The 20611-nt window shown below is 45.5% G+C and overlaps 1 protein-coding gene across 1 annotated transcript in view; it reads left to right on the top strand.

Moving 5' to 3' along the window:
• Window positions 1-20611, top strand: part of CAMKMT (calmodulin-lysine N-methyltransferase) — a 469006-nt gene that overhangs the window by 406101 nt on the left and 42294 nt on the right. The window contains exon 12 of the mRNA XM_086927794.1: window positions 2221-2352. Within this exon, the coding sequence (XP_086783920.1) occupies window positions 2221-2352 (132 nt within the window). The remainder of the gene's footprint in view (window positions 1-2220; window positions 2353-20611) is intronic.

Here is a 20611-nt window from a genome sequence, read left to right as displayed (position 1 = left end):
AAGTAGATAAGCAGGTAAGAGGCTGCTGGGGGGAAGCATTTTCATGCCCGTGAAAAACAAACCACACTAGTAACTTGTGTAGAGGACTGTACTCTTTTAAAGTGAGGTTGAAGTGCTCACAATATATCTTCTTATGAATAATTACGAATAAATACGAGATGTACAAGAAATGTTTGTCCTTCAGGAAAGATGTTTTAGAGGTTGTATTTAGATAGCAGACCCACAGTACGGTAAGAATGTAAGTTTTTTCTTTTTATCTTGTATATGTCTGAAGCTCATGATTCAAATCTTCCATAGGCATTGGCCTTGAGAAAGATTATGTGGTGTTAAAATGCACTGGCCTGCATTTCATTTTGGCTTGCAAGTATACCAAGCATTTTGAAAGCATATCGTCATCCTCTTTTCGTGTTGTGGGGGGGATAATATTATAGCCTTATAGCCTGCTGCTGTGGGCTCTACGTGTTGCTAAAGGCACTGCCCCCAATGTATAGGCCCGAGCCGCAGGACTTTTAACAACTGGTAGAGCCTGAGGCAGAAGGGCTATAAGGCTGTTAGAACATTCCACCCACTAAGGGAAGAATGTTCTAAATTAAAACGGGAGAAACATGAAGACAAACATGAAGACAAACATTGAAATGTTGGAGTTCCGGGATTATAGGCCCAGAGCTTCTCCATTATCTTTAGTGGAGCTCTCAAGATTCCAATGCTCTAATATAGTAGCGGGCTCTAACAGCCATTAAAGGCCTGCTCCAGCGTTAAAGGCCCGAGCCGAAGGCAAGGACCTTTAACAAGGGACCTCGTCTTTAATGGCCGGAAGAACCCACTACGGAGGGCTCTAAGGCTATTAGAATGTTCCGCCCCTAGAGGGAAGAATGTTCTAGTTTGTAAAACAAAGGCCTCACGGAGCCAGAGGGTATATAAACCCCCTCTGCTCCATGAGGCCTTTCTTCACAGCGCTTGCTGTGAACAAACATTGGAATGTTGGAGCTGCAGGCTACTACCAGCCATTAGAAGGCCTAGACACTCCATTACTTTCACTGGAGCTCCCGAAATTCCAATGTTCTCGTACTGTGTGTGTAAATATCTCATCGAAAACAACTTTTTATAAAGATAAACACGTAGATTGCTTGCAGTATAAAGACTTAAGTTAAAGAGGTGCTACGGTTATGATTTCAATCTGAAGTACAATGACATTCACCCTGTATGCGTCTGTGCTACCAAGACTCTCCCCATCTTCTGCACCGCCTAGCCCCAATGCACTGCTCATGACCTCAGCAAAACTGTCCAGTTTTGCCGACTCTCACTCTCACTCCATCCACAACCATTAACCTAACACCCTTCCCAGGGACCAGCACTATCTTGGCCCTGACATTCTCTAGCTGTTAAATACTGATACAGACTTGCCCCTAGGGATCTTTGTTTTTTTTTGTTTTTGGATCCTAGTCCAAGAATGTTTATCCTCTGGTCCTCCACACTTCTCCAATTATCACACACGGGGTCCCGTCTGGCACATATTGTAACTCCACATATAAGTGTGGCAGATGAGGTTATCATACCTATTCTCCCTATTAAAGCGGCAGTAATAACTTTAAATTAAAAACATTGAAAAAAGGTTCAACCTGTGACTTCAGGGGGGTGGTGTGCATGAGGAGCAATGTCATTTCCATAGAAACCATATTGAATGCAACACTGCACCGGGGTGCCAAAGGGCCTGGAGTTGGGTCCCTCTTTGGCCTGTACAGATCAACCAACATTTGCTATTCCTGGATGCAATTCATTTCGTCTGCTGTGTTCTCCTAAGTTAGGGAGGGCTTGGTTAGTATGCCTGACAGTCCTGTTTTGTTACAATTTGCTGCTCCTTTCTATGTAATTGTACACGCCCCTAGGTGCCACTCATTCTAGGGGTTTAGCTATGTGTCTGCATGCACTCTTTGTTAAGGGGGAGTGCATGTGATCTTCTGATCATACCGAGCCCTCCCGTAATAATTATGCTTTTTTGTTTTTCTATGTTTTACTTGTAAATAATAAACACGTATTAATCTATGAAGGACATTTCATATAAAAAAAGACTCGTTTTGTTTGCCTCAATCAGATTCTGTGTGCAGAGAAACCTGTCTTTGTGGTTGGCTGAGGGCTTTGCCTGCTGCGTGTTTTATGTGATTGCATTCCAGTAAAAAAAAAAAAAGAGTAAATGTGTGCCTTCACCTTGTTCTGTTCCAGGGAAAAGCGATGGTATTTGCTCCGCTTCGAGGGAATACATTAGACCAGTTTTGCTGCCTCGCTGAAAAGGCTGGCTTCTCCATCCAAAGACATGAATATTATGATGAAAACATTTCAAACTTCCACTTGAAGGTTAGTTTCCTGCTTGTGTTAGATAACACTTTAATCCGCCTTGCATTTTGAAGAGATCATGGTCCTTTTGGCAGGTAACGCAAATGCTTGATTAAAGTGCACTGTAGGTGTTCTGCTGCTAAACAGATGTTTTTATATCTGATTATTGTTCCAGGCAGAGCCAAACATTTAACTTTGCATCTCCGCGGGGGTTAACCAGAAAGACCAACCTCCTGCTTACATTTCCGCAGAGAAACTAATCTCCCCATTCATGACAGGACAATTTGAGAGGTTGTTTTTTCCCCTTTTAATCACATTCAAACATACACTAAACAAGTATGTTAATTTGAAGCATGAAAAACAAAGGGCTGCGTCTCATTAAGCGAAAATGGGCTTGCATTGAAAAATAGCAGAAGGTAAATGTCTAATTGTATCATATCATGCTGCAAATCCTTATCTCTCTTTGCTTTATGGCTGGGTCAGCTGGCGGCATCAGGCTGCTAAATCTCGTACAGAATTTCACAGCTGCGGGGTTATATGTCAGACCGAGGCGCTACAAGATTTAGGTCAAAAGCACTTATCTGAGAGTGATTTCTAAGCTTGCTTATATAAAGCTGCTGCTATCTGTCTACTTGTCGTTATTAATAGGCGTAGAGTACTCGGTAACACAGGGAGGAAGATGTTCCACCTGAGTGTCTAGAGGGATTTCTTTTTTTTGGCTAGCAACATCCAGTCTGCTCCAACATCTGGTTATTTGTGTGCACATCTTTTAAAGCACCCTATAGATGTGTATGTGAATATATATATATATCAATATATATATATATATTCACTGAAAAAACCATAGGTTTCACACCAGTTATAGTTAGGAATTAGCATTTAAAAAACCTATTAAATTCAATGATAGATTTATATATTCAATCAATGAAAAAAACTAAGGTTACAGGGACGTTATAGTTAGATTCAGATGTTACACACACAAACCATAGAAATTCAGCAGTTCTAGTTATCTCAAGGAACTATAACTCGTGCCCTAAAGTAACTAAATCTTGTGCCTCCGTCAAGCAGTTTTCTCATCAATCATATCACTGCAAATGTTGCAGTGATGTGATCAATGATGTCATAGAAGATGTCATAAGTGATGTACTATGTGGGGTATTTATCAGTTCATGTTGAGGGCGTGAGCTATAGTTAGCTTAGGGCACGCGCTATAGTTACTTGAGATAACTATAACTGCTGAATTTTTATGGTTTTGTGTGTGTAAAATGTGAACCTAGCTATAACGTCCCTGTATCCTTTGGTTTTTTCCAGTGAATTTCTAAGGTTTTTTAAAATGTTATTTCCTAATTATAACGTCCTTGTAACCTTTGTTTTTTGGGTGAATTCCTATGGTTTGCTAATGCTATTTTCTAACTATAATGTCCCTGCAACCTGGGTGTGTGAGTGAGTGGTGAGTGTGGGAGTGGCTGTGAGGGTGTATGAGTAGGTGTGTAAATAGATTTGTGGGTGTGTGAGTGGTTTTGAAAGCCTGCATGTGGGTGTATGAGTGGTTGTATGGGTGTGTGGGTGGTTGTGTGGGTGTGTAACTGGGTATGTGAATCGGTGTGTGAAAGCTGTGTGTATCTGTGAGTTGGAGTTGGAGTAGTTTTGAGGTTCTATGAGTGGACGTGAGTGGTGTATTGGTGTGTAAGTTGGTAGTTGGGTGAGTGAGTGTGGGTGTGGATCTTTGAGTGAGTGTATGTTTTTTTTATTGGGATCTAGATCTACAGATCCACCCGAATCCAGGGAGGATCAGTGGATGATTGTGAGGTTAAGCATAATCTTTTTGGCCAATTTCTTGCCCATGAGGGGTCCCTCACAGACCCTTCCATTAGTCACATGGGGTCAGGGTACCTCTACCCTGATGCTTTCTATCACTTTAAAACTTTATTTTCCTCGCTGGTGGTGGCAAATCACGGCATTGCTGTTGGTGCGTGGATTCAGTAATCCGAGGAGGATCTGCATCCCTAGAAATACAAATTCAAATTTCAGTTAATATCTTGAAAAATTACACCAAATAACAAAAAGGTTTCTTTCTGGACCAAAAGCTACCTTTCGGCAAAATTTGGTCCAATTCCATCCTGTGGTCCGGGCTGTAGTCGTGTTTAAAATCTCTATGGAAATTAACTTGTGAAAAACACGTTATTTGACCCTCCCTTTTCCTCAGCCCCCGCTTGATGGATCAACCCAAAACTTTCCACGCACAACAAGAATCACCTGGGCACTTTTGTGGGGAAATTTCATCAAAGCGCACCAGGGATATAGGCAAGTCAAAAAATGGTTTTCCTGTGGAAACATGGTCCTAATTATAACTTCCTACTGGCAATCACCAATAGTGTGTGTGTGTATATATACCTAATCTGCCAGCTATCACATTCAAACGGGCTCCCTCTATGTGGGATGCCATGGTGAAATCCATGCCTGAGGTGAAAGCAAAAAGTACTTGGCTTATGAAACCAGGCTTTTTCAAATGCAGTTACTGCAGCGCCTGCACTTTTGCCAAAAATTCAACTCACTATGTTACAGCTTTTAGTGACAAGATGATTGCCATTAAGGAGCACCTAACATGCCGTTCTGAATACGCAATATACAAAGTTCGGTGCACATGCAATTTAGAATAGCTCCCTGTGCACAAACGTATACTTCAGCATGTCAGGGCGATCGTAAATTCCGATCATAATTATCCTGTGGCAAGGCATTTTAAGTCAGTCCATTGTAACAAACTGAAGGATCTTGAATATACTTTCTTGGGATCTGTTCCCAACCCCGCTCGGGGAGGGAATCGTGATAAACTTCTCAGACAGAAAGAATCTCAATTCATTCTAGCTCTCGATACTCAAGCACCTAATGGGTTGAATATGAATGAAGATCTTCATAATTTTTTATAAGACTATAAGACTATGTCCTTCACTTCCAGATATCTGTAACAATGACCTTTGAGTCATTTTCATTCTGTTGTCTCCCCATTTTGATCAGATTATTTTATAGAAATATATGGAGATTCAATTTACATTGTGAGATTGCTTAGGCTTAAGCAACTTTTGTAATTCTGTTCTTCTGCTGCTAAATAGTTTAAGTATCAATTGCACTTTACACCGTTTTTTGCAAAGCACTATTTTGCACAGACCGGACGGTTGGTACGTCTTTCTATTTTATCCTATATAAATAGACCCTACATAAATCCCTGTTTTTACTTCAAATATTCCTATCTGCGAATTTTTAAGAGTTCAGGCAATAAACGATTGGCTGGCTGTTATTAGGAGATGCAGTGGTACTTTAGTCTCCAAATGTGACCTTATACTTGGCCATAGCACTGTTGCCATTCTGATGATGTACCAGCATTTTACATACATTTGCGATCTTATGTTGAGTGTTTGACTATGCACTTGCACTTTATTGATCATTCTCTGTGACTCATGGTAGGAGTACATAGCAAATGTCAGGCTGTTAATTGAGGATGCACTAGTATGTTAGATAGGAATATTGCATATGTCAAGAAGTTAGTTGAAGGTGCACTTGCACTTTATTTAACATGTTTTTTAGGACTGACATTGGAAGTGGATTATACGATTAATGCGCATTCGTGCAGATTATATCCTTTCAATTTAAGAAGTTGGTGGAGGCGGTCACTTTTGTTAATAGTGCTCTGTAGAAGGTTCATTTTAACATCATAATAAGAGTCATGCTCTGAGCATATCCCTACACAGTCATGGTATTATGGTTCATTGAATTGCGCAATTATTGAAATGCTGGTATTGATATTTGCATTATGCACTTTATTTTATAGCATGTTTTGCACAGTTATTTATTATCTGCTGTAATGGTAGGAGATGTAATGTCTACATTATGAAACATTATTTATTCATTGTACTACATACTGATTCCAATGCATTATGTATTAATTTTCCTAAGAGTATATCTGCTATTAGGAGTTTGCACAGAGCGTCTGACTTAACCTTCTAATGTTCATGCCATAGTCTGTCTTTGAGTTTTATAGGTAATCTTTTAGCCTTTTTCTAAGGTTATTTGTGCACTTTATTCACTTCTTTCATTTTAAAACACGTCATAGAAAAAGGACGCATCATGTGACCAAGCACCCACGAGGAGCGAAACGCGTCATGGAGGGCACTTGTCCCAGCTAATATATGCCAAAATAAATTTCGCACTGCTTTTCCACGTACATCTGTGTGGAGGTCGTTGATTTCTGCCTGGGAGGAATTGCGAGGTCCGTGCCTGGTTGTTGCCGTTCCTTGGAGTGGGGCGGACAGGACCTTTTTTATATATATATATATATATATATATATATATATATATATATATATATATATATATATATATATATATATATATATATATATATATATATATATATATATATATATATATATATATATATATATATATATATATATATTCTCATCAAAAAAGTGCCCTTCAGTGAAGACGCCACCACAAGAGAGTATTCACCTTTCTTTATTGGGGATGACAGCGCTGCACAGTTCTTATCTTAAATCCTTTCTGCCATACGCGTTTCAGACGAGAGTCCTTGATCACTGGCTGCAGGTAGGAAGACAGCAGCTGTGTGGAACACCTTTAATTATACACGAGATCCCGCCCCAGTGGGCGTGTGCTGAACAGCCTTATGGTACGTGTGGTTTCCACATCATTGAATGCTGCCGTATCTTTGCTGCAAAGTTTTTGAATCCCAAGTGGGTGGATTAAAATAATGACACTGCTTGAACTGCCGTTCACGTCCCTCAATGACAGCCTCTCTTGTCCTTTTCGGCGTCCCTCATTTCAGGTCGCAGTAGGGCCGCTTTTGTGGCAGCGGGGCGTCCTCGCGACCAGGCAGGCCGCTTAATTTTCATCAAAAAAGTGCCCTTCAGTGAAGACGCCACCACGAGAGAGTATTCACCTTTCTTTATTGGGGGATGACAGCGCTGCACAGTTCTTATCTTAAATCCTTTCTGCCATACGCGTTTCAGACGAGAGTCCTTGATCACTGGCTGCAGGTAGGAAGACAGCAGCTGTGTGGAACACCTTTAATTATACACAAGATCCCGCCCCAGTGGGCGTGTGCTGAACAGCCTTATGGTACGTGTGGTTTCCACATCATTGAATGAACGTGAACGGCAGTGCAAGCAGTGTCATTATTTTAATCCACCCACTTGGGATTCAAAAACTTTGCAGCAAAGATACGGCAGCATTCAATGATGTGGAAACCACACGTACCATAAGGCTGTTCAGCACACGCCCACTGGGGCGAGATCTCGTGTATAATTAAAGGTGTTCCACACAGCTGCTGTCTTCCTACCTGCAGCCAGTGATCAAGGACTCTCGTCTGAAACGCGTATGGCAGAAAGGATTTAAGATAAGAACTGTGCAGCGCTGTCATCCCCAATAAAGAAAGGTGAATACTCTCTCGTGGTGGCGTCTTCACTGAAGGGCACTTTTTTGATGAGAATATATATATATATATATATATATATATATATATATATATATATATATATATATATATATATATCTATATCTACACACACACACTTAGGCGAATATGTCAGTGACAATATTAACTTTTGAACTAAAAAAGCCACAGTAATTCCCCAGTTATAGTTAGCAGAGGTAACTATAACTAGCGCCCCGCCGTACAGCTTATGACCTCACATATTACATTGTTCATGACATCGTCTATGACATCACCACACAGTGAGATGCAGTCTGCCATATCAAACTCAAAAGGAGATTTCTATAACTCAGAAAGAAAAGGTATTTCTTTAGGGCAAAAACCATCACCCACCCGGAGGTGGCTTGCTTCATTATCAGGCTCCTCCTTACACCAAAAAGAACTTGTGATGCAATGATATGGGCTACAACTTTCTACTCAATCCTAAAGGAGGCACAGAAAGGAACTGTTAGAGGTTTTTAAGATCAAGCAATGTCCCTTTGAGAGCTAAGTGTGGGTGGGGTATAATTGCACGGTGCAAAGTGTTCATGAATATTCGATTAAAACTATCTCATGGTGGACCAATAACTTTATTAGAAGTCCCAAAATGGCAGAATAAAACTCAGGGGAGGGAAACCTTTAACCCAATTAGAGCACGTTGGCATGTTTCTGGCCATTTTAGAATGTTGCCATGGAGTTCTGCTTTACAAAAGAACAAGGAAACCCAATTGGTGGTAATGGGCCTTGGGTATTGAATGTTTTACAAGAACAGTGATCCCTAACTAAAGCTCAATGTTAGAAGGACTATTCATATAGAAATGCAATGATGTCTATTTTTTGCTGTTCAACTGGACATAATCATTTAATAAGAAGAATTAAAAACCCAACATACAAGTGGGGGCATGTATAGCAAAGAAAGGACAAACTCAGGTATTACATGGAGCATTGGCCTAGGAATTCATCCATTGGGCCAGCAAACAATATACATTGATGCACTCTGGCACGTACAGATACAGATATAAGGTTGTGCTAGGAGCACTTAAAAGTCGACAATGTTTCGATCCCTTCAATACATTAATGGGATCATCTTCAGGACTAAACTATAAGTGCCTGAGAACTATGCCTTTTGCAGTTTAGTCCAATAGACAATTCAGGGCGTTGCCCCCAGAAGGGGGGAGGGTGGTCCTCCTGCAATCGATACCCAGAGGAAACTGGCTGTGTGGGTCGCCGTCCTTCCTGCTAATCGTAGAGGTACCGGTCAAGCATTGCATCTGGGAGGGAGACAATTAAATGGAGTAAGCGCGTGCTGTGTGATGGTGAAGAACCTTTTGGAGGAGTGACAGCGTTTGAGTGCTGTGCCGGTTCTGGGCATTAATCAGGACAGGTAGGTAGTCACTCTGCCAATTAAAAAATCAAGGTGAAATTAAATGTGGAAAAAAGGGTTCTATACTTATACAATCCACCAAAATGGCCTACGATAAATTCATGTAGGTCCACTGTTATTGGCACCTAATGAAATAGTTGTAGTTAATAAACACATTATTTGCAAAAGAGAGTAGAATATAATTAAAAAAAAGAGTGATATGAGCATAACAGAATTCACCTCAATAGTGGGCTATAAGGTATAATGGCTCTCCTGCTAACAAGCTGGGAGCTAGGCATCAACCCAAGCCTCTATTTGACATATATAAACAGGGCTAAAGTGTACAAGAAAACAGACATAGGTAACAGCAAAAATTCATTTCCAACTGCAAATGGAAGGGACCACATCTAAATATTCATCAATCAGCTGATTTACCACTAAGCATTTACCTTGCTTTCAAGTAATCTCATTAAGAGTGAAAGGAATTTCATTCCATCTCATTTGAAATAGGATGTCACCCAAAAGGAAAAAATGCTCAACATTTAACCAGAAATCCTGTGGTCACTTAAGAAATCAGCATGAAAGAGTCACGTATAACAAAAAAAACCATCCACCCTACAATCCGTATGTGGGTCTAAAATCAAGTGTATGTATCTACAAAAGAGGATGCTCAGCCTAAAGATAAAGGTTTCTATTGCTCACCTCTTTTGAGTCCGCTGTCCTCCAAGTTCATTTTAGCGAGGAAATAGAGTTTACGCCAGTCCTCGCTATAAAAAAAGCGGTTGAAAACAATCAAGACCGGCACATCTGGAGGACGTGATGTGCAATGGTTATGGGAAACGTAGTTTAACATAGAGCACTTATGGGAAATGTAGTTTACCTTAAAGATCATCATGAGCGGTCAGAAGACGTAGCACATAATGGAAATAGGAACCCTAGCTTCACCTAGTGTCATAGTATGCTCTGTGTTGGTTATAGAAAATGTAATATAACATAAAAACCATCGTAGCCAGTAAGTTGCTTATTGTTCTAACATGAAAGAATAGGATTAATCCTGTGATGAAATTAAAAATTCAATGAATATTTAACACAAATTGATTAAAGACACATCAACGTAGGATAACATGTCAGCATGAGGGATCATAGGTGTTATTCATCAAAAAATATTTTGTCAATTAGTTGGTAAAACAACTGGGAAACAATTTCACAATTATAACCATGAAGTAGAATAAAGGTCAGTGAGCACAACAAGGAGTCCACAGAATACAGTTGGTGACAATGTTTTCCATTAGAAAATTATTTCAAAAATTCAGTCACGATAAACTCATCCAATGGATTTTATAGTTCAGAACAACAATGTGGCTGCGCAGTCTGTGAAGCTACCTCCGTTCTTTTTGAAATAGAAATTGTTAAAAATCCTCCAATTGATTATGTATAGTTGGCTTATCATTTATCATCTAGAACTGATTGCACTGACCATGACCATGGTCAAGATAGTTTTTGGTTTTATTGCATCAACAGCGAATTGTACCATGATGCTCGATAATTCTTTGCCTCACTTTCCTAGAGGTCTTACAAACATAGTGAAGTCCACAGGGACATTTCAAAAGGTATATTACCTCACAACTGTTACAATTTGTATGGCATCTCAGTTGCAATGGTGTATTCAGCCCAATATCTATAGATGTTGCTGTTTTGTGAACTCACATACCGAGCATAAACCTCAGGGAAAATGTCCGGTGACTCCAGGCTTGACGTGTTTAATACTGGAATCTTCGATCTGGTATGTACGGGAGTGTATTTTAGGTTTGTGCTGCGCTTGAAGGAGAACATTTATGACATCACTGATAACATCTCACATGACCTCTCTGATGACATCATCCAATGAATGTGTTCATTTTTTATAGTTTATATAGTGGCGGGTCACTACCATATTACTTTTCCATCTAATTTTGTGGAGCCTATGTCCAGCTAAAGGGTTTAAGTGTTTACAGAATGCATGTGCTCCTAATGCATCATAGGTGTGTAGAGGTATAAGACATGTTATAAATCTTTTCATTGAAGAGTAACTTTATGTGCAGGTGACAGTTGATGACTTGTGTTATGCAGTTCCACACAAGTTTTTGGGCTCAGAAAAAAACGTTTTTAACAAGGCAAAGGTTCTACCTACTGCATACTAAGTATTGCGAGCAGCCTTGAGTTATTAGACAGAATTGTCTAAGCTTGACAATTTCTACATAATACCGAAGACTGTGTGCACCAGGTACTAACATATGCACATGCGCTTCTGCTTCAGAATTTGGACTGTCTGTAAAGTTTTCATCACAGTATGAAGGCTGCAGGTAGTATAATCGTTAACAACTTCACACCTTGGTTATTTTAAACGAATGGTGTCTTTTTTGACAAGTGTCACATAGAGTTTCACTGTTCTTAGTAGATACTTTTAAATGCATTGTGGTATATTGCTCATGAGAATTTCACTGAGTGCAAACAGTGTGGTACAGAGTAAATGTTTTCCATAGAATAAACACTGTTTTCACTACCCTTTTTTCTACTCATATCAACTTGATTTCTTAATGTAGGTTTGGTGTCTGTGAGGGGTTTGATACAGATAAAAGTTGTCTGTAGTAGGGCATTAATTTAAGAACAGACATTGAGGATCTTGAGTAACTTGGCTTTCTCTGAACAGCTATATACATATTGAGCACTGTGTGCAATGAGTGTTTCCCATACATCTGTGTTTGATTGTTAAGGTGAACAAGGCTACCCAAGAAGTGCATGGTATAGGGTCAATGCGCACATGACACATACTTGCTACACCTAAGGGAGTTGCATCTGTGATGGCATTGATGATGATTCATATGCTGAGCTATTTGGTACTTTCTTTCAGGCCTCCAATGCCATTCTAATCTATAGAGTAATGTGCACAAAATATGCCATCAAGAAGTCAATTGAGAGGTCATCAGTGATGTTATAAATGATGTCATAGAACATGTCATGAGTGATGTAATATGTGAAGTCATAAACAGTGCATGGCAGTGTGCAGGTTATAGTTAGCTCTGCTAACTATAACTGGTGAATTTATGTGTTTTTTAGTTCAAAACATTAATGCTGTGACTGATAAATTCACCTAACTATAACGTTACTTTAATGCTTATTTTTTTCAGAGAATTTCGACATTGTTTTAACCAAAACCAAATCTGTTTATCTCACCTAACTATAACATTGCTTTAACCTTTTTTTCTCCCTGAATTTCTAGTGGTTTTTTTTAACGTAAAGTAATATTTTATTATCATAAGAGAAGCCAACACCGCACAGTGCTGGGGCCTGACCCTGCGGCAAACACCACACAGGCAACCAGTCCTACGCTGCACATGGCCTGCCGTCAGGCCCTATGGCCAACCACCCCGAGGCATCCAACCCCCCTCCACAGGCTGCAAACGCTAATTTGAGCACAGACTTTCGTTACCTGCGGTGTAGGGTTGGTCGCAGGGCCTAGCTTGCAGCCAGGGACTGCGTCCAACTCCCCAAAGCCGGCCACCCAGAGGTAGCCAACCCCACGCTGTAAACAGCCTTTGGTCATGCATTCCGTGTGCTTAGCCTAAAGGCCTGTCTTGCAGCCAGGCCCTGCTTCCAACTCCCTGCAGGCAACCAATACCACATTGAGCACAGCTTTTGGCTATCCACCTCCGCCTTACTCAAAACCACCTAGCCTTCAGAAAACAGCGTAAAACCTGGATATTCGATAAGTAAACCTCCCCCCCTTCCTCAAGCGCCTTGAGACCCTCTGGGTATGTAGTGCACTATATAAATTTTGACTTGACTTGACTTGAGGCCAAAATCCCCAGCAAGATGCCAACACCACACTGCGTACAGCCTTTACATTTACATTTACAGCACCCTCCTTGACACTTAGTTGACCCGGGACCCCATCCCTTGGGCCAGTTTCAATAAAAAGAGAAGAGGGTGGCTGTGTGGTCTCCCTCCTCAAGACTTAAAAGGCTTTGGGACCCAATCTGCTTGGGTCAATTACAACTAAACAGGGAAGGAGGGCTCACAGCTCTCCTCTCCAAGCTCTAATAGGCCCCAGGGTTCCCTTTTCTGGTGCCAAATGTAATAAAAAAGGGGAGCAGGTTTGCGTGGCCCCCTGCCTGAGCCTTATAATACCCTGTGGAGGACCCCATCCTCTGGGTTGTTTCTTTTTTTAAAAAGGGAATGGAAGGCGCTCAGCCCACCTCCCCAATCCTTCTCAGGCCCTGGGGTCCACATCCTCTTATAAAGGGGAGGGGGCAGTGATGCCCCAGGCCTTATTAAGCCCTGGGGGCCCCATCCCCTGGTACGGAGTACGGAGATGCGCGGGTTATAGTAATTTTAAGGCGATGTGTAAATGATAAATTTAAGGTATAGCTATAGCTGTAGAATTTCTAATGTTTGCTTAGTTTAAGTTTGGTATGACTAGAAAGAATAAATAAAGAGTCTAATGGTATAGAGTGGAGTGGAGTGGCATAGAGTGAAATGGTACCTCAACCACCCACCCTGAGTCCTAAAACCCAGCCCCCAGCCCTAATAACTACCCTGATCCTAGCCCCTCCGCCCCTCCGCCCTGAGCCCTAAAACCGTCCACCAGCCCTAAAAACTACAACTTCCTTGAGCACTAAAACTCGGCCTCAGCCATAAAAACGACCCCAAGCACAGCCCCCTACCCTGAGCCCTAAAACCCGCCCCCAGCCCTAAAAATATCCCGGCCCCAGCCTTAAAAAATACCACGATCCCTGCCCTAATCTCTAGAAACCCAGACCCCAGCCCTTAAAAATACCCCGACCCCCCCACCCTAAAACCTAAGTCTGACTCCTTTAACAAGCATATGCCTTTACCACCTTTACAATGAAAATAGTTGTAAAGGAATATGTGTGGGTCAGGCATATGCGTGATGCAGCTTCACTTGCGTTGTAATGGCACACATGATTTAGCCCGCATTGTTAATGCTGTTTCCCCATTCAGTGGAATACCGTAGAGTTGAGTCATGTACAATAGAATTGTCTATAGTGGAGTGGCATCGAGTGGAATAGCATAGAGTGAAGTGGCCTCAGTGGTTTGGTGTACAGTGGAGTGGTGCAAAGAGAAATTATGTAGAGTGGAGTGAGTAAAATAGACTGATGTAGAGTAGATTGGAGTACAATGGAATAGCAGAGAGTGGGGTGGTATACAGTGCAGGGGGGTAGAGTGGAGTACCATAAAGTGGAGCCGAGTAGAGTGGCATGTAGTGGAGTGGCATAGAGTGGAGTGGTGTAGTGTGCAGACCTGCAAATTAGAGTGGCAAAGTTACGAATAACATAGAGTGGAGTAGCATAGATTGGAGTGGCACAGAGGGGAGTGGCATAGAGTGGAGTCGCATACAGTGAAGTGCTGTACAGTAGAGTGTTGTAGAATAGTGTGGTGTAAAGTCAAGCAGCATAGTAAACTGGAGTAGTGTAGAGCAGAATACCGTAGAGTGGAGTGGAGTAGAGTTGAATAGCATGCAGTGGAGTGGCATAGAGTGGAATAGTGTAGAGTGGAATGGCGTACACTATAGTGGTGTACAGAGGACTGCCATAGAGTAGAGTGACATTGGCTGGAGTGGCATACAGTGGAATAGTGCAGAGTATAGTAGTGTACAGTGTTGTATAATGTCATTGAGTGGAATAGCATAGAGTGGAGTGCCGTATAATAGAGTGGTGTACAGAGAAGGGGGGTAGAATCGAATAGAGTGGAGTGGCTTAAAGTGAAGTGGTGTATAGTGGAGTGGTGTACAGTGAAGTGGTATAAAGTGGAATAGCGTTGAGAGGAGTGTTGTAGGGTGGAGTGGCATACAGTTGAGTGAATGGAGTGGGGTAGAGATAGAAAAGAGTGGAGTTGTGAAGAGTCCGGTGGTGGACAGTGGAACAGCATACAGTGGAGTGGCACACAATAAGGTGGAGCGGCATACAGTAAAGTAATGTACAGTGGAATATCTTGGAGTGGCATACAGTCGAATATCATGAAGTGACAAACAGTGGAATATCGCAGAGTGGAATCGCATACAGTGCAGTGGCGTACAGTGCCATATAGGGGCGTAGAGTAGAGTGGCATAGAGTGCGTGCCATGTAGTAGAGTGGCGTAGAGAGAAGTGGCGTAGAATAAAATAGTGTAGGGTGGAGTGACATAAATCGGAGTGCATAGAGTGGAGTGGTGCACAATGGAGTGGTCTAGATTGTAATATCGTAGAGTGGAAAGGCATAGAGTGGAATACTACAGACTGGCCTGGAGCTCAGTTGCATAGAGTGGAATAGTGTAGAGTGAAGATGCATAGAGTGGAGTGGATTACAGTAGAGTGGCGTAAAGTTGAATGGGATAGAGTGGAGTGGCGTAGAATGGAATACGGCATTGCGAAGTGGTGTAGAGTGGAAGGCGTTGAGGCGAGTGGTATACAGTGGAGTAACGCACAGTAGAGTGGCATACAGTAAAGTGGAGTCACATAGATTGGAGTGGCGTAAATGGGAGTGGCATAGTGGAGTGGCATGGCGTAGTGGAGTTGCCTACAATTGAATAGCGCAGTGTGGAATAGCATACAATACAGCGGCATAGAGTGCCATAGACTGGAATTGTGTACAGTGGAGTGGCATGTAGCACCATACAGTAGAGTGGCATGTAGAGAAGTGGCGTAGAATCGAATAGTATTGAGTAGAGTGACTTAAAATTGAGTGGAGTAGAGTAGAGTGGAGTGGCATAAAATGGAATGGTGTACAGTGGAGTGTCATACAGTAGTGTGTCATGGAGTGCAATCATGTACAGTAGAGTGGCATAGAGTCGAGTGGCATGAAGGATAGTGGGGGTAGAGTGGATTAGCATATAGTGAGGTGGCGTAGAAAGGAGAGGAGTGGTGTAGAATGGAATAGCATAGAGTGGAGTGTCCCTGTTATATTCCCCAGTTAGGCCCATGTAGCGAAGCAGTTTATTTCTCACATTGCCCTCGCAAATAACATTTACAGCTGTGACCTTTTGCACACATTTGCATGCACCGCAATTTTTGGATCAGTTTCTCTGAAACTAAACTTGTTCTTACATCTAGCTTCGCACAACATTTTCACTATGTCCTGAACATCATGTACAAGGTCTTGTTTCTCACTATGTACAAATGTCATCACTATCTTCATCCATGGGGCAACAAGGCTACCTATATATCCTCCGGCCCGGTCGCCCCCACTGCCTACCTGCTGCCCGCTGCCTACCTGCTGTTAGTGCCGCTGCCCCAGCCGCCGCAGGGCCGCCCACCAAGCCTCTGCCTACCTGCTGATACTGCCGCTGCCCCAGCCGCCGCAGGGCCGCCCACCAAGCCACTGCCTACCTGCTGATACTGCCGCTGCCCCAGCCGCCGCAGAGCCGCCCACCAAGCCACTGCCTACCTGCTGATACTGCCGCTGCCCCAGCCGCCGCAGGGCCGCCCGCCAAGCCCGACATCCATTTTCCCGCCGCTGCCAGCCCGCGGCCCCGCCCCCCACCAGCCGATTGGTCAGCCCGCTCCTGCCTCCCCGCAGACCCTCCCTACCGGCTCCCTTCTTAAAGGGGACCCAGACTCTTCCAAGGGAGCGACCACTGCGCCTCCTGCCCGGTCGCCCCCACTGCCTACCTGCTGCCCGCTGCCTACCTGCTGTTAGTGCCGCTGCCCCAGCCGCCGCAGGGCCGCCCACCAAGCCTCTGCCTACCTGCTGATACTGCCACTGCCCCAGCCGCCGCAGGGCCGCCCGCCAAGCCCGACATCCATTTTCCCGCCGCCGCCAGCCCGCGGCCCCGCCCCCCGCCAGCCGATTGGTCAGCCCGCTACCGCCTCCCCGCAGACCCTCCCTACCGGCTCCCTTCTTATGACGCCCCCGGAGCGACCGCGCAGCGGACGCGCGCAGCAGGAGCACCGATTGAGCGCCGAAGGTGCGCCAAAGGTAAGCCCGTCTGCGCCCGTCCGCGCCTGGACTGCGCCCAGTGCCAGGACTCCTGGCCCGCGCAGACCCCAGCCCACCCGCCGGACTTACAACGCCACCGAACTCTACACACTCAACGCCGGCCGAATCACGGGCTGCTACCGAGCCACCCCGAGACGCACCCACGGACCTTCTGCTGCAACGCCTGCAAGTTCACCTGCATACGGACCTGCACCACCCCAGCAGCGCTCAAGACCTCGACGAGCAACAGCAACAGCCACCTGAAATGCATCCTGCTCAACACCCGCTCCGTCCACAGACACGCCGTCGAGCTCTGGAACCTGCTCGACACTACGTCACCAGACGTCCCCTTCCTCACGGAAACCTGGATGAACACCTCTTCAGCGCCCGACATCGCCATCGCCATCCCAGACGGCTACAAGATCATCCGAAAGGACCGCATCAACCACACCGGAGGAGGCATCGCCATAGTCCACAGGAACACCATCCGCATCACGACCAACACCGACGACACCCTGACAACCGCCAAACACCTTCACTTCCAGGTCCACATCAACCCCAAGACCACCCTCAGAGGCACCCTCATCTACAGACCCCCGGGACAACGCACACAATTCAGCGAAGACATCGCCGACTTCATCAGCCCGCACGCCCTCTGCTCCGCTGACTACATCCTCCTAGGGGACCTCAACTTCCACCTGGAGAACAACAACGACCGCAACACCACCAACCTGCTGGACAACCTCGCCAACCTGGGACTCAAGCACATGGTGACCACCCCCACCCACTACGCCGGACACACACTCGACCCCGTCTTCTCATCCAGCAAGGACATCCCCTTCAGCCACGCCACCGGACTCCACTGGACGGACCACAGCTGCGTCCACTTCAGCTTCGGTAGGACCACGATCCACCACCACCAGCAACAGGTTGCACGCAGGAGCTGGAACAAGATCACAGCCGACCAGCTCACGACCTCCCTGAACATGAACCCTCCCACCAGCACAACGAACCCTAGCCAGGCGGCCACCAACCTCACAAAGTGGATCAGCGACTGCGCAGACGAGCTCGCCCCCCTGAGGACCCCGCCCAGCAGACCCAGTAGCAAGAAAGCCCCATGGTTCACCGACGAACTCAAGAGCTCCAAGAAGAACTGCCGAGCCCTCGAGAGAACCTGGCGCAGAGACCCAACACCGGACAACATGACTGCCGTCAAGCTCGCCACCCAAAAACACCACCAACTCATCCACGCCACCAAGAAAACTGCATTCAAGGAACGACTGGACAACAACGCACACAACATCAAGGAACTCTTCAACATCGTCAAAGAGCTCTCCAACCCCAACGCCGGAAACAACGACATCACCCCTTCGCAAGACCTCTGCAACTCCCTCGCCTCCTACTTCCACAACAAGATCGCGGACATACACAACAGCTTCAGCTCTCTACCGACGAACGCCACGACCAAACCACCACCCCCCACCACCACCCTCCGCGCCTGGACTCCGAGCAGCACGGAAGACACCGTCCGCACAATGAACTCCATCCACTCCGGATCTCCGGCCGACCCCTGCCCTCACCATGTCTTGGTGAGGGCAGGGCACCTGCGGGACATCATCAACACCTCCTTCGACACCGCCACCTTCCCGGAGAGCTGGAAGCACTCCGAACTCAGCGCCCTACTCAAGAAGCCATCGGCCGACCCGACCGACCTCAAGAACTACCGCCCCATCTCGCTGATCCCATTTCCAGCAAAAGTCATCGAGAAGACCGTCAACAAGCAACTGGCCGCCTTCCTCGAAACGAACGGATCCCTCGACCCCTCGCAGTCTGGCTTCCGAGCCAACCACAGCACCGAGACCGCCCTGATCGCAGCCACCGATGACATCCGAGCGCTACTCGACAACGGAGAAACAGCGGCCCTCATCCTCCTCAACCTCTCCGCGGCCTTCGACACTGTCTGTCACCGTACCCTAGTACAACGCCTCAGCAACGTCGGAGTCCAGGAGAAGGCACTGGAGTGGATCATCTCCTTCCGCGCCGGAAGGACACAGAGAGTCCGTCTCCCTCCGTTCAGATCTGAAGCCACCGAAGTCATCTGCAGCGTTCCTCAAGGCTCCTCGCTCAGTCCAACCCTCTTCAACATCTACATGTGCCCCCTCGCAGACATCGCACGCCAGCACAACCTCAACATCATCTCCTACGCCGACGACACCCAGCTGATCCTCTCCCTCACCAACGACCCCGCCACCGCCAGAGCCAACCTTCACGAAGGGATGAAAGAGGTAGCCGAATGAATGAAGAACAGCCGCCTGAAACTGAACTCGGACAAGACGGAAGTCCTCATCCTGGGATCCTCACCCTCCGCCTGGGACGACTCCTGGTGGCCCCCCGCCCTAGGCAGCGCACCCAAACCAACAGACCACGCACGCAACCTGGGCTTCATCCTGGACTCCTCCCTCTCCATGACCAGACAAGTCAACGCCGTCTCCTCGTCGTGCTTCAACATCCTGCGCATGCTACGTAAGATCTTCCGATGGATCCCCACCGAGACCAGGAAGACGGTCACCCAGGCCCTTGTCACCAGCCGTCTGGACTACGGCAACTCCATATACACCGGAACCACCGCCAAACTCCAGAAGAGACTCCAACGGATCCAGAACGCCTCAGCACGACTCATCCTGGACATCCCCCGTCGCAGCCACATCTCCGGACACCTGAGAGATCTGCACTGGCTCCCGGTCAACAAGAGAATCACCTTCCGTCTCCTCACCCACGCACACAAAGCCCTACACAACCAAGGCCCACGATACCTAAACAGCCGCCTCAACTTCTACGCTCCCAAACGCCAGCTTCGATCGACCGACCACGCCCTCACCGCCGTCCCCCGCATCCGAAGAGCCACCACAGGGGGACGGTCCTTCTCCTACCTCGCTGCCAAGACATGGAACTCCCTCCCGACCCACCTCTGCCTGACCCAGGACCACCTCGCTTTCAGGAAGCAACTCAAGACCTGGCTGTTCGAGCAGTAGCGGTACCCCCTCCCCTTGCGCCTTGAGACCCTCTGGGTGAGTAGTGCTCTATATAAATGCTTTGATTGATTGATTGATAACATCACTAATCTATGCTCACATCACAAGGCTGCTTTCTATTATAAAAGATGAGCATCCCAATAGATTAGCAGAGGAAGTACTTACGCTGACACAGAGGGTCCTTGCATGTTTAGAGATCACCACGCAGCTGTCTCACATCTTGTGAGGGGTGCCCAGTTCGTCTACTAATCATTGCAGCACACGTATGTTATGCAAGAATAACGATGATTCAATAAATATTATTGAAAACGTCCCACTGTGTATTCTCTGAGAATAAGTAAGCACGCTTGAATGTCGTGTAGTTCCTACCAATCTGTAGGACCTGCACATTGTTTGGACAACATAAACTAAGAGTTTGGTGTCAAGACTGATTCCAGACACCACCGCA

Source organism: Lissotriton vulgaris, chromosome 6 (genome assembly GCF_964263255.1).
Source record: "Lissotriton vulgaris chromosome 6, aLisVul1.2, whole genome shotgun sequence".
In the NCBI taxonomy this organism is placed as follows: Eukaryota; Metazoa; Chordata; class Amphibia; order Caudata; family Salamandridae; genus Lissotriton; species Lissotriton vulgaris.
Note: the sequence above shows the minus strand (reverse complement) of the source record. Positions and strands in the feature narration are given on the sequence as shown.